Source organism: Polyodon spathula, chromosome 2, assembly GCF_017654505.1.
Source record: "Polyodon spathula isolate WHYD16114869_AA chromosome 2, ASM1765450v1, whole genome shotgun sequence".
NCBI lineage: Eukaryota > Metazoa > Chordata > Actinopteri > Acipenseriformes > Polyodontidae > Polyodon > Polyodon spathula.
This window is the reverse complement of record NC_054535.1, coordinates 18,459,039-18,480,398: the sequence shown is the minus strand read 5'-3', so window position 1 is coordinate 18,480,398 and position 21,360 is coordinate 18,459,039. Positions and strand designations below refer to the sequence as shown.

Here is a 21,360-nt window from a genome sequence, read left to right as displayed (position 1 = left end):
AGAAGAAGAAGAAGAAGAATAACAAGAATAAGAATAAGAAGCTGGGTGGTGACCTATTTTGACCAGCAGAGCAGTGCTGGGCTCACTCCACACAACACAGGGTTAAGCTACGGTGGTGTGTCACTGTGAAGAAGCCTGTGGTGCAAACTGTGTTGAAATAATAAATGTAAGATGTTTCTACTATTTTTTTTTTTTTTATCAAAGTGTGTTGAGCTTACCTAAGTCTCCAGCAGACTTGATGTCGATGTTATCAAACCCACTGCCGATTCGGACTATTATTCTAAGTGCTTTGAATTTTTCCAAGTCTTCCCGTGTTAATGTGATGGTGTGATACATTAAAGCCCCCACTGCTTCATTCAGTACCTGACAAGAAAAGAATATATATTTTTTATATATATATAGTTGTTCACATAACCTGTTAAAGTAACGCATTATTCCTATTAAAACTGCTTGTGTGTGATTTATCAGAGGATGCATTTATCAGTTTAACCCACTACTTGAGGGATTCATGCAGTTGCACATTGTCACACAGCTAAAATGTCACATTACCCTGCAAACAAAATTAACTAGGCAAGCGAACTAATTATTGTATTTGTTAGAACCAAAATCACAAGAATGCTTTTCTGTACTACAGGAGATGTTCTGGTAGAGTTGAAATTATAGGTAGTTAACCGCATTCACAATATGTGCACAGAGAATATTTTCTTTATGTTAAATATAATTCATTTGTTTTCTAAAGTGCATCACCTTAGAGCAGGGATAGGCAACTCTGGCCCTTCCTGATAAGATCTTTGTCCAAACCATGATCTTAATTGTTTAACTGAACATATTTAATTCAGCCAGGTCCTAAAGCAGTTATCTGCTTCATTATGCCTGTTAGACCTGGTGTATAGGTCCTCTCCAGGACCAGAGTTGCCCAAGCCTCCTTTACAGTAAGGTCAGGAAACATGCTGCTCGCTACTGTCGGAACCATTCTCAAAAACAAACATCTCTCACTGTATATAAAAAGTACAAAATGAAGAGCATTACGATCTATGTCTGTATTTCAATCTTACAAGTCTGATTCAACATTTAAATCACAGCACATGGCTGAGAACACACGCACGTTTTTAGAATACAAATATCCTCTTTTGCACAGTAATAAGTTATTTTTTTGGATGCCTGATAAGGCAGTTGTATCTTTCCTAAACAGGTGCCATCTGTGTTACATAAACTGGAACAGACCATTTCTCACCTAACTGTAGCACACATTCAGAAATTGACAGAAAGTTTAATTTTAAAAAGAGATCTTCTGAAGTGTGTGTATTTAATTTTGTCTTTGCATTTAACTCAAGTCTCAGGTGATAGTCCTTACCATCTGCTTCCAAGGTACATAAACTTAATGTAATTTCAGCATATTTTGAGCAGGCGGTAAATACTCTAGTTTTATATTTTCACCTGTTCTCAACATATAAAACATTACAATATGGCTCCACTGTAAACATGTTCTAAGTATGTATTATTATAATGCTAAACATATTTCCCAAAATAATGCAGCATTTGTAAAACAATAATCCACAATTACAATGAACAGAACTGTTGTCCACATGCCAGCGATTGCTTCAGTGGACCCACCCAAGGCATTTTTCTAACGGCCATATTTACAGCAGCTGATAAATACTCCATTATTAAAACAAGTACTGGTTTTTGTATATTGATGTGGCAATACTGTGTGTGTGTGTGTATATATATATATATATTTTTTTTTTTAAAATAGAAAACGTCAAAGACCACGGGCAATTAATCACTATATAATACTAAAATATCTGCAAATACTGTAGTGACAACAGGTTTCCAGTTATAGCAGAGCAGGTAATTTAGCCAGATTACAATTTGGAAATTGAACATTTTATAATTTTAATCATCAACCAGTGCATTAAAAAGCAAAATAGTATCACTTTCTGCTAGAACTTTCTTGCAGGCACTTGGATTAGCAAAACCTGATCGACAGCAATATGCACATACGAGATGACCTCATATTTCAATAAAGCACACTGGAGAAGCAGAGATCTGTACAACAGTGAAAATGTAGTTAACAAGCTACTCAGGGGTGCACTAGACTCACTGTCCTAATAGAGCACTAATAGCCACTTAGCACATGATGTAGATTGTTCACATTCCACTTCATTCAAGTGGACTGCAGTGCAATTTTTAAATAGATAAAAAAAATATCTTCAGCAGAGTGCGGGGTACAACAGTATGTAGATCAGTAGATCACAAGGACATTGAGTTTCTTGATAATTACAAGTATTTGGGTATCCGGATTTAAGGCTCATTGAACATCTTCCAAAAAAACTGAAATTTATGTTGGGTTTTTTTGTACAGACTGAAATCTTGTTGCTCTATGGAAACAAAAAAGAAGCTTATTGCTTGTATGTTTTTGCTGCAGATTGACTATGGTGATGCAGTATATAGGTTTGCATCACCAGTAACTTTAGGTAAACTGGACTCTCTCTATGTCATGCAGCATTGAGGTATATTACAAATACAAGATTTAATACTCATCACTGTATATTATACCATTTGGTAGGCTGGACTTCTTTGGCTCTATGCAGGTTGAAGCACTGGTATATTCTGGTATATAAGGCTATTCAATGTAAATTACCCTCTTATTTAAATGAATACCTTATAGCTTCCCATAATAATCATATTAAAAGTATCTCGTTATCAATGTACTACTAGGAAACATTACATCCAAAATTCTGGGCTGAAGAGTCCAAACTGCTATTACGTAAAGGTTATAAAAAAATATATATAAAATAATATACATATAATTTGTAAAGGCTGTCCCCTTTTTTTTTTTTCTCTACTGCACTGCAATTCACAAATCACTGCCTAGTTATGGGACTGTTAACCACAGCTTTAAAATATTGGAAAACTAGTTTATTATAGCTTTTAATTACACAGTAGTTTTACCAATTTATAATTGATTGCTATAAATTTACGGATACATTAGGTGGGAGTGCTACAAAATAACACTACATAATGTAGATTTATTGATATATTAGTCAAAAATGATATAGATATTTACATTAAACATATTTGAAGAATATACTGTAAAGGTTGCCAGTATACTGTAATTTTCCTATTCATTTAGATTAATGAATTTGAGAATGTAAACAAAGAAAATGATATCAGAAATGTAAACACAGTAAATGATATCAGATGCAGTAGAGTGAATTCAGTAATTGCATTTGCATTGCAACATATGTTTCTGTGTTGAGGAAACATTACACGCTTCATTAAACAAAAAAGTAATTTCCTACCTACGATGCAGAATATCTTACTTATAATGCATTTGTGAAAACTGCACTAATCATTCCTGAAGCGACTATGCATCACATTTATCAAGGGCTTTAGGCCAAATGTGCAACTTTTAAAACAAACAAATTAAGGTCATTCTGATTAAAAGAGGTTCTGAGATGCTCATTCAGTTTTGCAACATTAACAGTTTAACAATTCCTCTTCCAAAGCTAAAAGGTGATGAGAAATTTGGTCATGTATGCCTACACAGAGATGTCAAAACATTAAGAATCAAGCTACGCCTAAAAAAAAAAAAAAATTCAAAGAAACACATCAGAGAACCATTAAGAAGAATTTGAACTTAGTCATTTGGTTGTGCTTTGTAAAATGTGTAATTGGATTTAAATCAGACTGGAGTAAACATTTTAAAAGCACACCTCTTTGTTTATAACCTTGTGTGGGAGGCCCCTGCCTTCATTACAATAATTTCAATCCCTCCAGAACTGCAGAAATAGAGATGAGAGCAGATGGGGTTTATGCTGGCACTAGTTATTCCCATACGGCATTACACCGAGATATGACACACAAGGGGCAGCAAAATAAACAATACTAAAACAAAGTGAATCCCTCTCTAAATTTCCAAATGGAAACAATTTATTTCTCATTGCAAGCAGAATGACTTCACTGCCTTCATCTATCACCCTATAACAGATGCCAACCCTGACTGTAAGCCCCCTTCCCAAATCAGTGATGTGGCGTTTGACTAGTTCCCAAAATAAACTCCGGCCTTTCGTTTTGTTCTTTTTGATGGTCCCTTTTGAGTCATCATAACAAGAGAAAAAGATATCGTGTTGGAAGACCTTAGATAAGCTAAGCTAAGGATCCAGCTATTAAGTCAATATGTTTCCCTTTTCTTTTTTTGTTTTTACATCAACAAAACACAAGGTTTCATTCAACGTGAATTCAAGTTCCACGAGTAGAGGGGGCTAATATTTCTGTAACATCGCTATACGTGTTTTTAAATAAAAGGTTAATACCTTTTCATGGATTTCCTGCGTGGATTGTGCATCACAGAATGCCACGGTGGCCACGTCTTTGAGAACGGGCATCTCCACCGTGCAGTCCCGGCCATCCAGCAGCGCCACCAGGGGGCGGGGGTGCATGGGCCCGTTCATGATTGGAGCTCGAATGCCTGTGCGGGAGAGAAGAGGAGTTACTGTTAAAAGAAGAAAACATAAACCAAGTGTGTATCTACCAGGCCCTTTTTCATATTGGTCTTTTTTTTTTTTTTTACATATTTACCACATTAGGTAATGCAACCTTCCTTCAGATTAATTTATTGCCCCTTTACTGCTGACATGAGGAGATAAACTGCAACGCAGAAAAGGGAAGTTGAAAGTGAAATTAAACCGGATCTATGGCTCTCCTTACCAAGGCAAGTTGAAGACTAACCTGACCCATTCTATTCCAGTTCCAGACTAAAAGCAGCAAGTCATTCAAGCATCATTAGTCTGTATGTTAAACAGCTGTGCTTCCAGTGACATTTAAATGTCTTTTACCCTACAGTACATTATATTGCAAAAAAAGTTGTTTTCAGGTAACATTCTATTTTTTAAAAATGTATTTGTATATTGCACTAGCTAGCCCAGTAAGTTTCTCCTGTGGTAAGGTGTATGGGAGTCACAAGCCAATGTTTTAGGTACTATTACAGTACAAAATAAAATAGTGCGTTGCCTGAAAATAGATTTGATCAGAATAGGGCTACACATTTTTAGTCTATGTAGCTTGTTCTGGTCTTGATTATCACCCTGTCTTAACGTGTAATGCTTTGTGTTAATATGGATGACAGAACGAGTTTAACTAAAGTGTGATTAGCTAAGGATACTGGAGGATCCCATCTGATTTTAATTACTGATCTACTGATTATTTTGTTTAAAGTCAGTATAGTTTGCTACTGTATAAAGAGAGAAAAGGTCGAAAGAATTCCTCATAATAACTCAATGCCACTTAAATAATGTGCTACAGCACCTAACATTCACACTGGCGTTGCTTTAAAATAAGCTGCTTTCAGGAGACCTAACAGCTGTTCATCACGTGAGACAGAGCTCTCTCCATTGCTTTTGCCATTGTCTGACGTAAAGTGTTTGCATGCAGCAGAAGAAAAAAGTGCTTTTCTTTTAAACCAGCGCTCCATTTCTTTTTTTTAACTCTTTACACACAGCCCTATTTCTGCCTGTTTTTCACTGTTTTCATTTATGTGTGTTTAACTACTGAATAGTTTGTGCTGTATGCATGTAACTTATATCAAATGAAAGGCCACAAAATGTCCTTTCATATTATGTAAGTTGCAACAGGATCAGACATACTATACGTGGTAGAAAAACAAACAAACAAAAAAATGCTTTTCCAAAAAAATGTTTGGTCATTGCTATATATATTGTAATCAGATGGCTATTAAAATAAATAAATAAATAAAACACTGCAAAAAGCAAAAACCCTGAATTGAAGCTAAACTTTTATCAATCTGACATGAATCATTTCAAAGTGCATCAAATCTTAATCCAATTTTAATCATCTTAATCTGAAACTGAGTTTTTATTCCAAATCAACCAAACATGAAAAGTTTGATATGAAATGTTAATCAGATCCTCAAGTTTGTTTGTTTTTTTCCTTTAAACAATTTTGCTTTGTCGCATGGTTGCGGAACAAGCCAAAATGCTTTTTGACAACTTATATTCACGACAGAGATATGCCTGTGTTACGCCTTTTTTTCCCCCAAACGATCAATAATTTCCAGGTTGTTGCAACAGAAAATGATTTTCGTTTCAGAGGCAGCTACACATTATGCGCTTCTTAAGAAGAAAGAGTTGACTTCACTGTGAGGCGGCATCCCATGCGTACAGACTGGGATGTTGACAGCGCGTGTACATTGTAACAAAAACCTTAATGCTATAAAATGAGGCTTCAGTTGATTCAGGGCCAAACTCGATCTTTATACACTAATAAATGTTCAAAGACAATCTGCCAAATGTTAACTAACAATTATCAGGTTACTGTGGGCCAAGACCTGCGTCACTAAAACTAATTAATGTTTAAAAGGAATCTCAGGGTGGAACTATTCTGTCTGTTTATTTGCTTCTCTCTCTGCTTCACAACAACAAACACTCCCCCTGTCACTGGTCTTTAGTCCCAGTTAGTCCTGCCTCATCCCACCACAGCCAATCACCAGCAGATCCTGCGGTCCGTGCCTGTCGCCCATAGGCTGTTTGAAAATGTGAAACACAGCCCCTCCTACTCCAAGCGTTCATGCGCTTCACAGACCTCACATACGTTACAATATTATATTTTTTTGTTTTTATTTTATTTTGGGTCCAGGGACAAGGTTCGTTATATGAAGGCCATTATAGCAATGGTATGGTATACTATAAAAATTTCAGAATATACTGTGCACTCTTTTACAGATATTGTACAAATCTGTCTGTGTTAGAAATAGAGTTGTGCTTTATATGTGCTCAGTATACTGTACTTGGGTAATAGTATTCTAGTAGTATCCAAGTGTGGCTACTAGATTGACCTCTGAAGAGCCTGTACTAGCAGTCACTGTGCCGGAACATGCCAGCCACTATCAAACTGTAATTTGTTTCAAAGCTGATTAACATTTTCTTGGAATTCAAGAGGTGTAAAATCAAAGTATTCCCTTTAGTAAATCCAGACAAAATGAAAGTCCCGCTGGATCAAACAGATAGTCTAAAGGTTGATACTTGAAGCCACAGAGCAGATAATTAATCTGTCATTTATAATGAAGAGTATAGTTTTCGACAACTGCATCGTATCACAAATTGAGCTTCCACTTCCAACAGGAACACAATGTTATTTGTGTACCTAGCCATACAGTATACCACTTAGTTCTAAAATAACCCCATGTAGTCTTTGTAGATCTACTGTGCAACACAGATATTAGGACTAAACAACAGCTAGTAACACAAATTATTATTTAGTTTTTTTTATGAGGCGTACAGCAAGTAGTATATTAGGCACCGTGTAAAGAGATTCTACTAAATAAATATTTTCTGTTTTATCGAAAGCCTCACAAGACATCCGAAATACTCAAAACACAGCATTCTATATAGCCGATATAATCAGTACAATGTGTGGATTTAAAGAAATTCCTAAGTATATATTTACAAAATATAGCGATACAAGATACAACTGTACTGTTGGTAAATTCATTTTTGAAAGCCATTTGTTTGCATATCTTTTGACAAACTGATTTAATTATTAACAATAATTTGTACCAACTGTCTTTTGTTGCGTGTGACTTCAGTAGCACGGCTCTGCAGTGGAAACACAACCCAGGATCTCCGTGAGGGCACAATATACCCCCGGCACTAATCGGGTGTACAGCGAAAAGAAGAATAAGGGTGCAAGTTTCATTTTAAAGAGCAGTAAAGGGGAAGAGGTGCATTACTCTACTTTCACTGCTGGCTGTATCTCCACATTAACAGATCAAAATGATTTATGTCCTTGAAAAGTGCCTTCCCTCAGCTTCTTGCCTCACAGGCAATAAACCCCATGATCTGTGCCATTAATTAATCGATTATTTACCTAATTAAGTAATTAATCAATACATGCCCTCACATGTACAAAGTAGTCTTCTCTATATTACAGTGGTTTGTATGGGGTCATTGTTTGCATTTACTGTATATTACTACTAGTTATCAAGTGTCCTTTGTATTAGGGGTGAAATGATAACAACTGTATCTTTGCATTTTTTCCTCAAATTGAGGGTGGGAAATTTGGGCTGCATCTTTAATTTGAAGGAATATGTTAATTTGTTTTTTTATTAATTGAATAATGTTTAAAAGTTATGAAACTGCTCCTGGCTGTTGGTGTTGGAGGTTCTTTAGAAAAAAACAAACAAACAAAAACACAGCAGTTAATGTTTTCAATGTGGTGCCCTCCAGCGCTCCTGAAAAGCATGCTTTCATGCAGGTGTAGTATACTGCAGCTACAGTAAACAAGGTGTCCAGTATACAGTTTTACTCAAGAAACTTCTTATATTATTAATAGTGCTGGAGAACATGGGCTTTCCATGTTCTAATATTCTTTCACTTTGAAATAGCTGGAAAAAAAGTAGAATTCCTACCACATTCAGTTAAACAAAACAAAAACAAAAAAAAAAAAAAAAAAACATAAAACTGTTATACGAACATGGACATTTTTACCGCCAAATACATTTCAAGCAGTTGTTCAAATATTTTAATAACATATCGTATCGTAATAGAGGTATGTCTTGTTTGTATCGTGAGACAAGACCAAAAGCCCAACACAGCTCATTGTAGTTCACCAAGTGGTTTTTCAATGAAGAATAAGTGTACTTAATAATTGGCATGCATAAGACTTGTAGCCGAGTCCTCAAGCCTCGAGTCCATGTCTGAGTCCTGAGTGTCGAGTTGAGTCCAAGTCACTATCATTCGAGTCACGAGTTATTCCTTTATTTCGAATCAAATCCGATACAGTGAAACAAACTCAAATCGTTTTTCATTAAACTAGTGGTAGTAGTGGGGGAACAGTTTACCTAATGGACACTGTTTGACTTTTTTTTTTTTTTTTTAACAATTATATTCCAGAGATTCAGGAAGCACAGCAAAATGAAATTACGTCTTTTTCAAGAATGCAGTTTTCTACAGTGCTTACAACACTTTGAACAAGTGGGTCCCCGAGTGGCTCATCCAGTGAAAGCACTGCTGCTGGGAGCGCAGGATGAGTCGCACAGCTAGGACAGTGCCAGTTCGCGTCCAGGCTGTGCAAAGAGGCCGAACTTTGCTGGGGACCCCGAGGGGGGCGTCACATTGGCTCTGACGCTCCCGGGGTGGGAAACCGACCGCTATTGCTTCTCCTAATCGCGCAACAGCAAACCCTACCGACCAGACACTGAGCACATTCAGAGTGGATAAGAGGCTGGACTGATCTCTGTTCTCCAGGATTAGTGGCCTGCCCCTCTGCTCTGGATTATTCAACGTAAAAGCAATTCTGGATTTAGGCTTGTGAGATCGGAGGACGCTCACATGCCCTCAGAACCCCTGTGCTGTGTGGGGACTCACTGTGGTGAGAAGAAACATAATGGGACATTCCAAATTGGGGGAAAATAAATACAAATAACAATTGGTCACTCAAAAAAAAAAGAAACTTAGCACACAGTTTAAAGCAAAACGCTTGTTAAAAGCCAAATAATTACTTCATTACTTGTTTATCATGTTGACATTATTTATTCCTGATAAAACATAATGCCTGGAATGGATGCAGTTCAATTTGTGTGGAGGATGTGTTTACGCTACAACCTAACTCGCTTCCAATTTCTTATTCTTACTATGATTGGCTGCAAAGACAACAGGGCTAACCAGTGACTGGATAATGTTTTGTTGGGTGGGTTTTTATTGTGCAGTTTCCTAGTAACTGTAATATTACTTGTGTAATAAAAAAGGACTCGCCATTACTTTCTCCGAGTCACGGAGCCCGAATCCCACACGGTCCGAGTTCGAGTCACACAGGGTCCCAGACTAGAATCCTACAAGAAGGGTATGCATACAGTACACTATGCATCATACAAGTATCCCATGGGGACTATCAGATTTATTGTGATGCCTATCGTAACGCAACATTGTGATACGTAAAGTATCGTGATAGCAGTGTATCCTTATACACCCTGCTGTGTACTGTCCATGATGGAATCTTTTGTGCTCCCTCCCTTTTGTGTTGATATCAGTAAGGTTGTCAGCTATGCCCTTCATTCATTGCTGTCCCTTAAACTGGACCCGTGAAATAAAGAAGGATGCAAACTGTATTAGGTTTAGGGAGACGACTTACTGTAAAGCTCTTCCAAATCTGAATATATGTCTTGGGTGTTGAGAGATTAAAGGAAGGGTTTAAGAATGTCTTATCTAGCTTGCCAGGAAAATACATTTGAGCTTCATAAGAGCTTTCAAAAATCTTCTTAAAAGTAATTCAAAACATCACAAAGGGTTCAGAAGGATGATAAAAAAAAAAAAAAAAAAAAAAAACAGCTTTTGCAGGTTATTTCTCAAATACTGACAATACTCTTCAAGTTATGGCCTGTTTATAAGTAATGTTCATTTTGGCCGTTACTTCCATTCCTGACATACATTGCTATATTTCCATTTGCTGTATTATGCTGGAACTGAAGCACAATCTATAATAAGCTTATGGTTTGGGATTCACTTAAATGTGATTGTGTTGCGTTTTGAAATAATTTGATACAGTACTTGCACAAAACATGTTGAATGACAACTGACAGATCAGCCATTTGATTTGGATTTCAATTGTGCCAGCAAAACTTAAGTACTCACAATGGACACTGCAGAAACACTAACCACCACCACAATGACTCATACAGTGTATTTATTTTAACACACTTATAAATCGATGATGTTCTGACACAAAATACTAAATATTGCTTAGGTAACATGTATTCATAGACATCACAAACTCTAGAACAATCCTGTAAAGTGTTGTGTACACTTTGTCTTTTAGGCCAACATTTACAGTACTGCCTGTATAGTTACAGTAACGTATTGTCTAAAAATCCTCAACCTCCCATTTCAGCAAGTTTAATGTAAATTAACTCCAAATGAGTCGGAAGTCTAGAGTTCAATGTACTTTTAAGGGAATGCTTTGAGGTAGCAGTTTTTCTTTGCAGTTCAGCCTTAGATGAATATGTAATTATGGGCATTCCTGCAAAAAGGAGATGGAGAGTGCAAATGAGGGCTCTGAAATGTTATAATGAGATGTACTAAAGCTGATGGCAATTGCAACACTTAGAATTGCATCAATTTGTTAACTTTTGAAAGCACGTTTTAAATGGTCCACTTTTTCTTGTGCGTTGACAGCAGCGTCGTAACCAGAGCTGACATTCCACAGAGGTCAAACTGAGGTTTCAAGCTATAGCTGCAGTATTTGACTGCTTGGTATCTGCTATTCAACCTCCAAATCTATATTACACGACAAACCAACAGAGAAAATTAAGGAGTCTTCTGTACTTTACTCAAATTTTTACATGACCCAAAAAACAACTGAGGACATGACCTCGGTGTCCTCATAGCTAGTTATGGCCATAGTTGCCAGGTGTGCTCAGTGCATTTTTCAGGTGAACACCCAAATACCTATTATTTCCCTAAAAGCAGGGTGTGCTTACAAGCCTTAAACAAATTTCAATGACATTTCTGGTTTCCCCAACTTGAGAGCAGTAGACTGCACACATGTACCGCTAACCCCGCCAGCTCATTCTGAACATCTGTATAGGAATAGGAAACACACCTAGTCTAATGTGCAGGTGGTTTGTAATTGTGCACAATTTAGCACTGCACCCGTGAATAACTTAAATAACAACTGACAGTAAACATTTGGCTTATAGGCTACTCATGATAATACGTGGTATAATGCAAAATTTTTGCTGGTCCCTTAATTCGTATTAACGATAATTGACTGTCCTCCAGCAAGTATCATAACTTGTCAATGCGGCATCACAATCTATTTTGGGTAACAGGAAATCGGCCATTTTGGAGAAAGCACAGAGCTGCGCGTCTACTCAACAACTTTACTGCAGTCAGCTCCGGAGCAGGCAGCGATTGTATACATTGTGGCTCAGGGCGGATCACAGGGAGGAGCTGGGTAGTACAAAGGGGACACAGCTGTGTGAATACAGCCCCTTACCCTAATGGGACTAACGTGCTGGAGCGCTGTTTGTTTTGCTTTGTTTGTGTGTTTTTGCAGAAGAGTAGGAGCCAGGAAGCTAGCACAAAACCCAGACCACCACAAGCACTGCATTGCACAGCACAGCACCACGCCAGGAGCACTTTTCCGTGGATTGTATAAATTTGTTGTATTATTAGCGCAACTGAAATCCAGCCGTATACAACGCCCAGATACAATTTTTCAAATATATTTCTGATGTTACATATGGGTTTACCGGCTAATTTTTGCTTAGTCCAAAGCCCTAAAATAATAACTAATGTGTAATTTTGCCTCAAACTACTAACTGCATTTAGATAAATTGAGAATAAATGAATTATTACTTAAATTGATACCCTGTGTACTGGATTCATTTACAGTTTGTAAGTAAAGTCATAGTAATTGATAAGTCAGCACAGAACCACGTTTAAATATTTTCCTTTGATAGACAAGAATCACAAACAGATAAAATTCAAACAGTGAGTCGCTGGTTTCTCACACATACCATTTCCTTTCTTGTCAAAAGAATGGAATATTCATCTGCCAAACATAAAATGTGGTTTAACACAAGTATAGTACAGCAACTGGGGAGGCAAGCAAGGACAAGAAATACAACACTTTCATGAACTCAGTGCAACTGTACGAGCGGGCTGGGTGTAGAATGTGTGTTCAGTCAGTCTCAAATACCCCTTCGCCACTGGCACATCCGACCCGTGAGGGCTTGGTACGGTACAGGTACGGGTGGTTCTCAACTGGCTATTTGTCGAGCCGAGCAAGAACCAAACCAAGAAACTCCGGCCTCACAAGACATCTGAATCTGGCTCGGAGCCAAGTCAGGCCAGGCGTGGGCATAAGGATTTTCATCATTACGTTGCATCAGTCAGTACACTCTAGAAAGACAGGCAAAAACATGGCGGGCAGCAAGTGTGACAAGAGAAAAGCACAGCCTTGGGATGCTGAGGAAGTGCAGGCTCTAGTTTCTCTGTGGGCAGATAGAAGCGTTCAGGAAGATCTGGAGTGAAGATCAGGAAGATCTGGGAAAGTTTAGCCCGAATTTCTGATGATTTGAAGCAAATGGACATAAAATCGGTACACACTTAACTCACACACTCAAAAACACAAAATTCTACCAAATTTGTTATCCTTGGGAAAATAAAACAATTCTAAATGTATTTACAAAAATTGTCAAACAAAACACTGTACAGCTGTACCACACACACACACACACACAACTACAGCTCTCGTTACGCTCACACAGCCTCTTGTTATTTTTAAGCACCCAAACAAAAACAACAATTAGAAAAAACAACAACTATCCTTCAATGGGATATATTTGGCAAATCATATTTTTAAAACCTTTTTTTCCCCTTCAACAGAACTAATTGAACTTTAGTAAGTCGATATAAAATCGGTAAAATGTGTGGATTATAAAGACATTCCTAAATATTTACAAAACATAGCAATACAAGATAGATGTGCTGTTGGTCTATTAATTTTTTAACACCATTTGTTTGCGCATCTTTTGTCAAACAGAGTTAATTAATAACAATAATTAGTAACAACTGTCTTTTGTTGCACATGATGTCAGTAGCACCGCTCGGCTCTGAAGTGGGAAAAAAAAACCCAGGCTCCACTTAACCGCAAAGCGAGGGCTCAGTATGTCCCTGGTGCAGCTCGGTTGCACAGTACACTGGAAAGAGGCAAAACAGCCAGGCCTATGCAGAACTGAACTCTTTGCCCATTCCTGTGACATCATCAGTTTCCACAGCGTGGCCTTACTGACAGGTTCCAAACAGGTTATTTTTACAATGGAGGAGGCAATTTTACTGCTGCGAAAGCAGGTCAAAACGAGAATAAATTAATCGTGGCAGCATTATCTGATTAGTAGTTTCAGAAGAATACTTTTGATACGTTTTCTTTTGATGCTCAAATATAAGTGATAAGTCTATTTTGATGCTCAGTACAGTAGTGACAATATATGTAGGTTTTAAATTAAACATACACAGAAGAGATATTCTGCACACTCTGTTAAACAGTATGTACATCGACTGCATACCCTACAACTGCATGTCAAGAGATCAAACTGAAAAACCAAAAACATTTTAATTGCTTAGAAGTTTTAAACAAAATGCTTTACTGTATACAATAGAGCAATACTAGTTGCATCTGCATTTTAAATAAAGCTTTCAACTCGGGTCCCTCCGGGTCTCACACAACAAATCATGCAGTATTATTCAAACGGTCGCCACAGAAACGCTGATCCTCTCTGAGAGAAACACACAAAGTCCAAGAAAAAAAGAGGACTTATTTTTCCCTTAATCAATTGTGCCCCTTAATTTTAGTTACATATCCCACTTACCAGGGCATGCAATATGAAAATATAGTTTATGAGTAAAGGGAAAATATGAAACTTTTTTTTTCAGCCTTCCGTACTGAGTAACAAACGCAGTTTAAGTGTTAAAAATAAAACAGATTTTGTAAATGTGTAACCACAAGAACTCTGTTACAGTATAAAGAAATCCTCCCCATCCACTACTATTACTGTTCCAAATGTAACTGTTTGTACACGTTCTACTACCTGTATCAATAAATAAAACATATCAATTAAATATGTAAGTGGGAGACTGTTGAAAACCGTGACTCGGTGTGTGATATTAAAAATGGTGTAATGTTGTCCGGCATGGAACGCAGTATTATTGGAAGTGTTGTAAAGTTTATGTCAGGTCCCCAAAGTAAAAAAAAAAAACAATCCTGTCAATGTGTGCACCTCTGCCACATGGCTTATTTATAATGTTACCAACAGTACTCAAGTATTCACTTTTCTCTCTCTTTCAAATATAGAGGAGTGCCTTAAAAGTAATTATTGCATTAGATTCAATCAGCAACTCAATGGCACAGCTTAAGCCACTCTTTTTGTGTTTCTTTGATGCAACTATACAACAAACATGTCAGTGTCATTGCATATATCATCAAGTTGTCACAACAAGTGCTATAACGTTATTAATTAAAAGTTAAACACCCAGTTAATAATTCAGACAAATCTAAGATAATTAATTTGAGCTGCAGAATATTGTTGACGTACATTGACTAAATCCCCTAAAATGTTCGCTGTAGCATCATCAAAAAACACACGATGTCAGCTCTGTAATTCTGCATTGCGGAACATCTGAACCATTAAAACATTATTTTGACATCAGAATGGCAAGTGCTGCATACAATTTATATATTTATTTATTTTTCCGTATGTACGAAGACTGTTCTCTTATAAACCCATGTTCAAATGATCAGTTTAATGGGATTGTGTTCACTATTTATTTATTTCAGTGCTCTTACAATACATGTTTGAGACCAAGAGTATGTATCTGAGAAGTTAAACGTTCACAACTGAAGCAAGAGAAATAGTCATGAATGTTCTGCATGCTTTAATTTTTAAATGCTTAGTCTACAGTAATGCACTGTTGTTTTTGCTACCTAAACACGTACGGTATTTGTTTATCCTCTCTTTAGGCAGGTTTTAAACAGTCCGATCTGTTTATAATCTGCCAGATGAAGCATTATACTTGCTGCTGTCTGATGTTCAACAAAGAAAGCTCCCGTTTCAGCTATCCAAGCAGTGCGCTTACAGTGCTAATAAATATCACACTGCCTTTATTTGGTTAGACTTGAACTTTAAATCCATGTTCAGGCATTGATAACAGTGACAAATAAATAGTTCAAGCTGGACTGCTAGATAAATGCTAGCAATGGAAATGGAAATGGAAATAATCCTAAATGGTGTGGTATTTTACTTTTTTTTGCATTGGTTTTCCAATTTCTTCAGGAACTTGAATCATTTAAAAAAGTTCAGTATCTTGAAGCACTACAAACTATGGTAAACCTCAGTAACTAAAAATGATAGACTAATGGTAAATTACCATTTCATGATTACACAATAGTTTTAAACATTTAATCTATGAATAAAAGTAGATTTACAGCTTTAGTAAATGTCTTATTTTCAAATAAACAAAACCTTAAAAACAAATCTGACATTTATTATTTTTGCAGTGATTTTGCATGATGTACTATAAAGCCACAGCTTCTGTATTCCAGTAGTTTTATATTGTTTTTATTTCATGAAGTGAAAAAGTGAAAAAACTTTCCTAGATTCGAGTACCACAGAATGGAAAGTAAATCCTCTGCACAAGGGACTCATTTATACAAAATGAAAGAGAAAAAAGCACTCATGAATATTTCCATAGAACTCCCTTTCAGATAGGGGGAGGGGGTACATATGTGTGTGAATAGGGAAGTGCATTAGCCCTAAATGAGTCAATTGGACTTTCATAATCTTTGAACAGCGCTCAATCAAAACAAAAGATGATAATTAAAGGGTGGCAGGCTCTGTGCATTAAAACAGTATTAACACTATCATATTAGGTTCATTAAGAGTGTACAATTAACAAAGCAACACAAAAGAAACCATAAAAAACACATTATTGTCATTAGTAGAATGCAGCAGATGGAGTTGCTGTTAGTGTAGTAGAAGTACTGTAGTAGGTAAAAAGGTGATGCTTGTTTTCTTACAGTATACAGGACATCTGCACAGCCCTATTATGAATAACATTGAAAAGAGAGCCACAGAAAGAAGAAAGCCTTAGCAGAAAGAGCATGTGTGCATATGAGTGTGTGTACGAAAGAAGAGAGAGAGCTGGGGGGGATCGGGGGCTGGGACAAGAACATAATGTACAAAAAACTGTGCATACAGAACACCAAGATCCAACAGCCCCACGCACAATTAAAAGTGAAAATATTTACCTAAAGGCAAGTCTTGGTTCAGCAAATTAGAGCTCCTCATCTAGCTGCTCGGCTATATTGCACTTCAGCATGACATTAAAAAAAAATAATAAAAAAGATCCTTGGCATATGGCAGCCACTTCAATTTTTTTATTTTTTTTTTTAAACCACAAAGTAACATATATGCACTCACAGCGAGCTACACACTCAGTAGCCACACCCCCCCCACTCAGAAACCAAGTGCTGCTGTCAGAGAGAGAGAGAGAGAGAGATTCTGTTTAATATACAGCAAGCGAGGGAGGGGGGGTACTGTTTAATATATGGGGTGATAGGCAGTTTTAGGTAGAGAGGTGGAGCTTAGCCAGCTCAAAATTGATCTTTTGTTTTCTGGCAGAAGGCTCTGAAAAAAAGATGATCATTAAGGGAAGAATGTGCACAATAGCCTGATTGGAAGAAGAAAAAAAAATATGCAGGCAGACGGCAGTGAGCCATAATTTATAAATAAATTAATGAAAATATGACAATTGCATAATGTGGCTAAAAGAAAAAGTCACTGTGAATGTCTAATTGTGTAACTTTATAAAACTACTGAATATGGCACAAAGTATTATGAACCATTAGGAATGAATATATGTATGATGTTCCTGTGCCTACTTTCCACTAAGGCTGGTGCAATCCTATTCAAAGCCTGTTATCACTGGAGATATCTCATTAAACTGTAAAAATCTCATTAAACCAGGTCAGGAGCCAGGGAAAGGAAGCAGTACAATAATCATTTTAAGTATAATTTATCTATGCACACAAAGAAGTACTAACACTCAGTCTTGTCAGATTCCCTTTCAGTTCACCACCATGCCCTACTGACACCTACAATAATAGTAGTGGCCTGCTGACAATTTGGGAAATTCTGAGCTACTGTAATCAGGCAGAGATTCATGGGAATATAAAACTGAGGGTTGGAGCACATCCAGGTCAGACAGGTCACAATGCCAACAGAGAAGAGCAGGTCTAAAGCAGGGGTTCTCAACCTTTTTTCTTCTGAAACTTGTTGCTGGTGCTGAGCAACAATTCTGTCAAGATGTGGGGGTATCTTCGCCAAGCCCCCATGCATGTCATAGTCAATGTTCACCCTGGCTCAGTACTTTGTTTTCATTGACGTCATGGCTGGAAATCTGTTTTTTGCATAAGTAGGTTGTACTGAATGGGACCAACACTCTCAGTGCTGCAGAAGAAGCAGCAGTGCTGTGTTCATCGGAGCACTCACACCAAAATGTCTCCAGTATCATTTCACTGAACTTGTCAATGTCAATGAGCTCTTCTAACAGCTTTGATAGGACAGAGGGTGGCAGTTTAACTTCAATATTCTAACGAATGGGGTTTGTAGCCCACAGTTGCAGGGTTAATAATGGCTTTATGCTTTTTACTCATAACACCACTTCCTCGCTGCTCTTCAGCCCTTATGGTTGAACTCGTTAAAGGAAGTTCTGTATCAACATTCTGTGGGTTTTGTTATTTTGATGCTGATGGTCAAATAAGAAATGTATCCATATCTGGTATTTATTGTGGCGTTTCCAATGATTTTTCCATTGTCGTGCTCCCGCTGAAATATCCCTATTACACCATAGAGAACACGTTCATTTCTGTGCATGCTTATGACATGCTGAAGCAAATACGTTTCAGAGTGTCATAATCATGCTGGGAAAATAACACATTCTCTGGTTTATTTTTGAAAGACCCCTTGAAACCTTAAGGCCATCTAGGGGGCCGCGGAGCGCCAGTTGAGAACCCCTGGTCTAAAGCATCTCTGAATCAGCTACATAGCAATTGACTGCCTCAATGAAGGACATGCACAGCCGAGTCCAACGTGCCTCAGACGTGACGCTCTCTTTCTTTGATTCTGTTTATTAAAAACAAGGATGCAGAATAAGAGTAACTAGCCTGCCGCCACATATACAGTACACATTAAAAAGAAATAACAACCAGTTAAGCATGCATGAATTCACTGTATATACTGCGCTGTATGCATGTTGGAAAGCCCCATCAAACAACTCACAATCTTATCCTTTAGGTATCTGAAACAGAGCATGCAACAAAACAGGTAGCATTTTCTATTTGAAATGTTATTTACACAGTATATTGTTCTATTGTACCCTAGTTTGCAACCCTTTTACAGTTATGTGCAACCAAACGAGTTTAAGAATTAGTCATTAATATGGTTGTTTTGCACTTTTAAAAATCACACTTAATATGAACACACACATTTAAATACTGTGCAGGGGACGGAAGAGACAGATCGATGAACTCTGCTTTAAAAAAAAAAAGTGGGGCTTTTGTATCTCAATCATGCAACTGCCACAAATACAATATATTGCATTTCAGAGGAAGACTTGTAAATAATCCTATGGATTAAAGGAATGAACTATGAAGAAAACTATGAATGTATTTATTCTACAACAAAGAAGAATTTGGGAGGACTTTATTGAACCTCAAAAGGAGCTGACAAAGCTAACCCTTTATATATATAATGGGGGCTGAGTTGCATGTATCTGGATAAGGGACAGCCAAGTGCTGACTCTAGTTCATAATACAACACCATTACAGCATTTGGCCACCAGGTGGCTCAAAGTGCAAAGTACACAGGACTCTCCAATAAAGATTGAAAAAACAATTCCTCAAAAGAGAGAAAATTGATATTTGCGAAAAAAAGCATATTTTCTTTTTATACACTGCATATACAGAACAAAAAATAACTATAACACAAACAGGTGTGCACAACAAAAGCCATTCTAAACCAGCTAACATCTTTGTTCCACCCCCTATATTACTTAATTAACCTATAAATCCGAGTTTTACACCCTGGCAAACTGAGTCATTAAACAAAAAAAAACAAAAACCACACACATAAGCAAATAAAATTCAATTTTGTTTGAATTGCAACCTCTTCATCATTTATTATCATTTTAAAATTGAGCTACAGTCCTCCTTTCCGCTAACTTAAAATAAATCGAGGGGGTGTGTACAGCACTTGAAGCTAAGTTAAAGAAAAAGGGCTTGTTATATAACATTTCCTGTTGATTGCTTCCAACAGGATCCATTCGCTTTAAACCACAAAGCCCCTTTTCAGCCACTGCTAAAAAACAAAGCTCCACCTCAGTGGTAGCTGCTGTTTTGTAATAATGAGATACAGTAAAACAACATGGGCTACTTGCTAAAGCAGACACAAAAATACTGTGCATGCCATTATGGCCTCTGCAAAGCAATACAGAAAGTCATGATTGGCAGATAGACACAGAATATGATACAACGCACACAAGACAATAGAACTTCATTGAAACTTAGAGCAAACAGCAACATCCAACAGCATTAAGCTATTCAGCACAGCTTTGATGCGCTTCTATATATTATATATATTGTAATCGAGCCGGCACTCAGTTGTTCATTGCCCCTTTAAAGATGAGTCAGCACACAGAATTGAATTTTAAAAAGCACTGACGTGCTATTTTTAATAAACAAACAAAAAACAAACACCTATCTCTAAAATAACAAACATAGGAACCTAAATTAGCTTGCAGGACAACCAAGCCATTCACCTGACAAATAACAAAACAAACCACACAGGCTTAACACAGAACAAAAAGGTTTTAAAAAGAAACAATATGTGACCACTGTGAGTGGTTCACCCGACGATTGTGTGTGGTCTCGATCTTGTCTGACCACGAAAGAAATTTATGGGAAGTGGACCGAGATAAATGTTACCATCGGTCCACGGTACCAGGTGCAGGTATTATATTATATATATATATATATATATAGATATATATATATATATATAATATATATATATATATATATATATATAAATTTTTGTCTCATCTATGTCGTATTCATTAAAAAAAATCTAAAACACATAAGCACTGTTCCAAATAATGGCATGCTGCTAAGCGGATTCAGAACTTGACTTAAGAAAAGTAATTATCTGAATTCAGCTGTTTAATGTTGGACTAAAAAGGTGTTGATAAGCCTTATATTATCGCCTGTGTTTTTTTTACCACTATTTACTTAAACAAAACTATTCCAATTACCATCTGGGGCCATCTGTGTGTATATTTACATGTGGAATGTTTAAATTTGCTACAGATTCGAACTTGTTTGCATGCCTTTATTCTTTTTAGCTCAGCTGTTTATTCACAGTAAACAATTTGGGCCAGATGTAATGCATCAAGGCAGCAAAAAGAACTCAAAAGGGGGAACCTCAGTTTGGTGTCAAGACCTTGGGAAAACAAATCTGAACTGTACACCGCACAGGTATTCAATGGAGGCTAAACAAGCACCCAGCCTCGTGGTTATATGAGCAGAACAGCGTACTTTAATAGTCCAGCTTTGTTTAAGTTTTGTGTTTTATTATGCATGGTTAGCCACCTTGTGAAAGGCGGGGTATTCAGAAGATAATTAACACCCATCATTGCTGTTGCTTTTGTTTTTATACAATGACAAGATTCTGTGGGTTCTGAAACAAGCACACAGGATATGAACTTCTAAGCCCCTTTGCGCTACAGT

General features: G+C 37.1%; 1 protein-coding gene across 8 annotated transcripts in view; it reads right to left on the bottom strand.

Moving 5' to 3' along the window:
• Positions 1-21,360, bottom strand: part of LOC121330963 (C-terminal-binding protein 1-like) — a 101,689-nt gene that overhangs the window by 20,616 nt on the left and 59,713 nt on the right. For 7 of the 8 annotated variants that reach the window (XM_041278047.1, XM_041278055.1, XM_041277991.1 and 4 more), the window contains 2 exons: positions 4,320-4,474; positions 219-363 (listed from right to left, as the gene is read on the bottom strand). In XM_041278047.1, coding sequence (XP_041133981.1) covers positions 219-363; positions 4,320-4,474 — 300 coding nt within the window. Of the gene's footprint in view, positions 1-218; positions 364-4,319; positions 4,475-16,824; positions 16,974-21,360 lie in introns of those variants that run through there. The other variant, XM_041278028.1, reaches the window with a different exon arrangement.